Source organism: Ornithodoros turicata, chromosome 4 (genome assembly GCF_037126465.1).
Source record: "Ornithodoros turicata isolate Travis chromosome 4, ASM3712646v1, whole genome shotgun sequence".
NCBI classification, from domain to species: Eukaryota; Metazoa; Arthropoda; class Arachnida; order Ixodida; family Argasidae; genus Ornithodoros; species Ornithodoros turicata.
In genome coordinates this window covers 24,906,996-24,913,369 of record NC_088204.1, presented here as the reverse complement: position 1 = coordinate 24,913,369, position 6,374 = coordinate 24,906,996, and the positions used below count along the sequence as shown (strand labels likewise).

At 46.5% G+C, this 6,374-nt stretch overlaps 2 protein-coding genes across 2 annotated transcripts in view; one reads left to right on the top strand and one right to left on the bottom strand.

Annotated features, from left to right (window-relative positions):
* Positions 1-2,751: 2,751 nt before the first annotated feature.
* LOC135392832 (cysteine desulfurase-like) lies at positions 2,752-5,102 on the bottom strand. The gene has a single exon (XM_064623533.1). The coding sequence runs from the start codon at positions 4,990-4,992 to the stop codon at positions 3,652-3,654; it is 1,341 nt and encodes a 446-aa protein (XP_064479603.1). The 5' UTR covers positions 4,993-5,102; the 3' UTR covers positions 2,752-3,651.
* Positions 5,103-5,571: 469 nt separating this feature from the next.
* LOC135391334 (metal cation symporter ZIP14-like) overlaps positions 5,572-6,374 on the top strand; it is a 109,695-nt gene continuing 108,892 nt past the window's right edge. The window contains exon 1 of the mRNA XM_064621574.1: positions 5,572-6,161. Within this exon, the coding sequence (XP_064477644.1) occupies positions 5,826-6,161 (336 nt within the window). The 5' untranslated portion in view covers positions 5,572-5,825. The remainder of the gene's footprint in view (positions 6,162-6,374) is intronic.

Below are 6,374 nucleotides of genomic sequence, written 5' to 3'. Positions count from 1 at the left end.
TTCCATCAATAAAAAGAGAAAGGACCGGTAACTGTACTGGATAGCCCAGTAGTGTTAGAGGAGATTGGCATTACCCAGCCAAGTTCAACCCACCAAGACAAAGACAAGGTGCGGAGAGGTTCCTAACATCACAACAACATTGATGCACTAGTAATTGCGATGATAAACATTTTTTAAAAATTTGGACATGTAAGCAATCTTGCTGATCAGTGATATCGTGTGTTCCGGTTCACAAACATGAGGATGAGGTGCTGGAAAGATGTGCCCGATACCCAACTTCGCTGTGCAGTCATAATATGCGAAACTGTGGAAAATACTCGTTCTACATCTGCTGAAGCTGTGCGGAGGCCTGAGTGACCGCAGATTGTTTCCCTGTATTATTATTTTCGAAACGAAGGAGAAAGGAAGCCCCATTTATACATGCCGAATATTCAACAATATTATTTTGCTCTTGACCGTGTGTACAGGTGCGGTGCGTGTGTGCAAATTCCAATTCCATTCCTGCAAAAAAATGCCTAATTCCATTCCCATTCCTTTCCTAGGACAGTTTCCGCCATTCCATTCCAATTCCATTCCAGGCTGTGATAAATCTGTAATGATTCCGGAATCATTCCAACTCCGGAGCGGCAACTCCGCAAATTTCTAAAACAACCCTCAACAAAACATTTCAACCACTGAGGTCTCATCAGGGGAACATTCCGCGCACACAACCCATTTGGTCTGCTCTCGGTAAAAGAACATACCCTTTTGGAATACTCTGTAATGTACCTTTGTGTTTGTGAATGTGGTTGTGTAACCGTAAAGACTAACAACGAACAGGACAAGCAAATAGCCTGCAGTAGGAATAGGTTTGGGTAAGGTTTGGGTTCACACCTGCCCACTTTCTCCACCAACTCCAACCGCCGTCTTACGACCAAATTGGAGACAGTGCCATATCAGCATTCACATTTACCAGCTCGGCAGCTCCAACCATCGACAAATTTTGCGACTGCTCATTCGACGATAGGGCTATATTCAGGGTCTGACTTTTTCGGGTTAAACCCGAAATCGGGTTATGCCCTCCTGAATCAGTTTCGGACCAATTCGAGTTGAATCCGATTTTCTACCCGAATTCCAATCACGTATTACAGTGTATCATGTATCACGTACACAATTTAGTAGCAATCTATTGACATGTCTGATGAAAATAATATCTGCGCGCAACAATAAACTATGCGAAACAAATTTAATGTTACATCATGTGGTGTTTGTGACTATAAATCGCGAGGAATGCATGTTTGATCAATATGTGCACCTCTTTAACTGTAGGCCACTTGTTGGACAGAAAGGAAAAGTAACCGCCCAATTGAATCATTTGCACCTGATTTCCCCCCCCCCCCCCCCCCATAATTCATAATTAATTCGGAGGATGTGGAGAACATCTGAAATTTCAACGTCATCGAGAATAGACTTCTGCTTCCGGAAAGACGTCATGTGTAGATCACCTGCCAGTGCTCCTTCTGGTAATTGGCTAGAACACCACCAACTTTCTGGAGTTTCCAGTCGGTGAACGATTTGTAGCAACCCAAGTTGGTCGTGGTTGATGGTGCCGGCCGACTCGGACCAACTCCAAAGTTGGTCATAGTTGGTGGAGAAAGATGGCCCGTGTGAACACAGCCTCAGATCATTATTGCGTTCGGTCGACAGGTGAACGTAGCTCAGTCTCAGGGTTTTGATTACGGATGTCAATCATCACCAGATTGCCTGCTTTCTTGCCATCTGAAAGTAGGTTAGAAAGTAGGTTAGGTTTTGTCTGTCTGTGTCCCCTGCACTGGGGTTTTATCACTTTTAGAATCTGAAAGTAGCTCAGTCAGTCAACACAAGAATTCATCACTAGCGGTACACTAGCTGACTAAAAAATGGTTAAGGCCCGTTGAAAATATCCCCAATACTACAAGGTACATCTATTTGTCCCAGCGTGACCTTTGTGCCACATTCAATGCTCTTGCGTTGTGGCAATTTCTCTCGAGCTGGCATTTGATGGCAACACTGTTTGAGTTGAATGGCTGTAGGAGCGTATAGCATCAACGACATTTCTGGCCTTCTTGCACATATCACACATGAAAAGGGGTCATAGGTAGTTTTGTTCGTTTCCTTCGTCGGTAGTGATGGGTCGAGAATGAATTATTCGTTCTCGGTGAACGAATCACTAGTTTGAACTGAGTGAACCGATTCACCTCCCTAAAAAGGATTCGTTAATTGATTCACCTTCAATGAGGGTCCTCGGGAGGTTCTCGGAAGAACAGCCAATTAGTACACACAAATATTTGCTTGCATGCTGGCACACAGTGCAGAGAGTCACCGTGAAGGTTTTCTATTATTGGTGTTGTGAATGATGATCAGAGCTAGGCAAATTCTCCATGACTCTTTGTCCTCAACTCAATTTCCGGCTTCATAACAGCTTTGTCAATATTTATGATTGTTTTCACATACCTGAAGTCATCTGGAAAGTGAACAGATCTCATCATTTCAAGGGCATACCCTCTCCTATAGCAGAATCATATATATATATATATATATATATATATATATGTTCAGAATCTGCTGGCATGTGTTTTCTGTAGATCTTATAGCATCCATAACACAGATTTCTACAACTTTCCGGCTGTATCGATAAGCTCTCAACACAATTCATGAGAATGAATAGCTGTGAAATAGACGTCCACTTCCTCGAAATAACGAGCGACGTTCAAACGCATTCGGTATCAAAACTGCGGATGTCTCAACTGCTTTATTTAAAGCTTTCTATAAACACAAAGGTTTGACACATGGAGGTCATCCTTCTGTCAGGAAATTTTTGGAGACTAAAATATTGTCGTATATATGTTATACATTCACAAGCTGCTTTGCTTTGATGAGTGTGTTTGCAGATATCGGTGTGATCAAGACACTTGACATTCCGCCACACTGTTATGTGAGGCTGCTTTTGTTTGTGGGTACTGCAACAGAGGTTGAAGGTAGTAGCACACTGCTTGGTACCAACTGTATACAGCTGAAATGTACAGATGTGCTGCACCACTCACAGTCACGTGGTCTACATATCTCACCGGGTGCCATCCCCATATACTCAGGGGCGCAATTAGGTGTCATTTGGGACTACCTACGAGGTGCTACTGCTGTTACCAAGTCCTGCAACATACTTCAGAGGCAAGACAGCGTGTCATCTTTTTCTTTCACAAATAGAGTACTGTTTCCGTGGCTGTGTGCGTGTCATGTCTTGGACAATGGTCAAGACAAGTGCAGTTGTACAGCAACAATGGTCCACCTCGCGCCATACGCTACTGCATGTATTGAAACACAGCAGTGTGAATCTGCCTTTCATCATCTTTGACATACAACATTTTATGTTAAAGCAGCACATAATAATTTTGACCTTTCTAAAAGGAACGTCGAATATTTTTTATTACCGCATGCGCTCCACCTATTACGAGCCTATTGCACGTCCATTCTGACTCGAATTTGTAATCAAAGTCAAGCGGATGCATTTCTGTCTCTTACAAGGACCCCCAAGGCCACACTACGCAAAGAAGGATGGGCGAGCAGCTTCCGTTCCTCTTCCATGACAGCTTTCATCGTGTCTGTATGTACAGTCTATGATCTCCGATCTCCAGCTCAGTGCTGCGTCCATTGGATTGACTTGATGTCGATTCCGTCTTGAAGCATCTCCCACAATGGACTCATCTCTCTCAACTTCCGTACTTCTTCCACACACTTGCGAGCGGTGTACACCACTTCCTCTTCCGAGGTGAAACGTCCGAGCCCGAAGCGGATCGACGAGTGAGCTAGATCCTCGTCAGCCCCGATGGCCCGCAGGACGTAGGATGGCTCCAAGGAAGCAGACGTGCACGCTGACCCCGACGACAGAGCCACATCCTTGAGTGCCATTAGCAGACTTTCACCTTCAACAGTTGAAAACGAGAGGTTGACGCAGCCCGGGTAGGTCTCGTGTGGATCGCCATTGCGCACCACGTGAGTCAGTTCTCTGGTTATGAGCGAAACCAGGAGGTCTGCGAGACGCGCTACGTGCCTGTGATCGTAGGCCATCTCACGTGCGGCTAATTCGCAGGCAGCACCCAGACCGACTACCAGTGGTGTGGGTACCGTCCCACTGCGTATACCACGCTCTTGGCCTCCTCCACTTTGAAGAGCTTCCACTCGAACCCTGGGTCTCCTGCGCAGGTAGAGAGCTCCAACACCTTTGGGTCCGTATAGTTTATGTCCACTGATGGACATGAGGTCGATCTTCATGTCGTCCACGCTGAGCGGTATCTTGCCCACAGCTTGCGCAGCGTCTGTGTGGAAGAAAATGCGGCGTTCGCGGCATAAATTACCAATGGCCGCTATAGGCTGGATGACCCCAATTTCGTTGTTAATTGCCATGACTGATACGAGCACAGTGTCTGGTCGGAGAGCGGCCTCAAGTTCATTGAGGTCGACAAGACCGTTCTTCTGAACCGGTAAGTAGGTGATCTCGAAGCCCTCAGCTTCCAGTGCGCGACACGAGTCTAGAACGCACTTGTGCTCAGTTTGGGTGGTGACAACGTGTTTCTTTTTCTCGGCGTAAAAGCGTGCCACACCTTTTATGCAAATATTGTTTGATTCTGTAGCACCGCTGGTGAAAATTATTTCTTTCGGTTGGGCACCGATGATGTCGGCGACTTGGCAACGCGCTTTCTCCATGGCAGCTTCACTTTCCCAGCCGTAAGCATGTGTGCGCGAATGTGGGTTACCGAAGTTCGTGATCAGGTACGGGAGCATTGCGTCAAGAACACGCGGGTCCAGCGGCGTGGTGGCCTGAACGTCCATATACAGAGGACGGAGCTGCTGCTGCTGTTCTTCAGCTTGCTCGACAGCATCTTCTCCAAGAAGCTTAGAGGGAATTGAACACAGCTCACGAGCAGAAATTCGTGGTTTTGGAACAAGAATCGACAAATGACGCAAAAGACGCGACATGATCACGAAGCAGGTGATGTTGTTATCGTAATGCGACACACTACGTCGTGCGCGAAATCAGAAACATGCACGCTGCCATTGAAGTTTAGGAGATAGCGCTAATTCTACCACCATCCATATGCGTCTTTCCTTCACGTTTTTCTCCTCCTTTGCTTGCGCGCGGATTACTTTTCAACGGTGGGCACTGGTCTACTGATTGAAGAGAGTTTTACACTGCCTCAAAGGTAGGTATGAAAATGTGTAAAACCTAACAAGTACAAAGGAAGCAAAATAGTGTGAAGCATTATGAACAAGCACTTTGAATGAATATCGCAGGAGCCGTGCTGTGAGCCTACGTCACGCACCTCAAAGGAACTAGAATAACCACATGAAAACACATGAAAACCAGAGATAAGATGCGCCGAAAACAAAAGTAGTGCGAGGGTATCGGCTTTTCATGGGCATTCAATGCTATAGATTGTTTGATATTTGATACCGTTCTCCGTTACGGATGGATGGCGATGGTATATAGACCACACTACGCGCCCGGAAACCTGCACTGCTGCTGCACTGTTTCCACGGTAGCACGCACGATGTCGCCCCGATCATTTTCCGGCCCACGTCGGTGTGTTTGCCGGCAATCTTTTTTGCCGCGGTTATCATTCAAAGGTCTGTGCGTGTGCGCGTATGTTGTATGTGTGCTGTTATCCAGGCTTCCAGCTGTCCGATGCTGCGTTCAGTGCGAAAGAATGACACCTCACCGACTGTGGACACAAATACGCAACGTGAGAAACCAACGTGATACAACAAATCCGCAGTGACGTGCGTTGAAACCTTAGTCTGCGCAATTGAATATGAATAAACACGCGCATAAAGTGACAGCTAGAACTTCGCTATGCTCTCAACTTTCCTCTGGAGTGGTAGTGTTTATGTGGATTTTGGTTATTGTACCGTGTGTGCCGGTGTGGTGTACCGGGGACCCTGACAGTGTAGCCAGCCTCGCAGAGTTGGCGTTACTTCGGTATCAACCGCACTTAAAGGATACCAACAATGTATCGGACGCGTTGCTATTGCTGCTTAAGGCCTTAAGGAGTATCCAAACTTCCAGTGATTTCAACGAAGCAAACTGTACATCACGCGCCATTGAAGCTGGCCTGAATAGCTCGCTCCTCTGTAAAGAAGGCTCACAAGTGAGTGCATTTCAGTGCATAACGCAGTGATTTGTCCTGACACCCCCTCCCGCCCTTTCCCAAATGTTTGGTAACCCCCCGCCCCCTTCCCATTCTTTCCTGTGTACCCCTGCAGTGAGGGGGGGACTTTGTTTCAGCCTGGCACAAATGTCAACAGATGTACATAAAGCTGTTTCAGCATAACTACAATAATGACCCACCACCACCACCATG

What these genes read in the sequence shown, in the direction of transcription:
- LOC135392832 (XM_064623533.1), bottom strand. Translation starts at nt 4,992, where the DNA reads ATGTCGCGTCTTTTGCGTCATTTGTCGATTCTTGTTCCAAAACCACGA.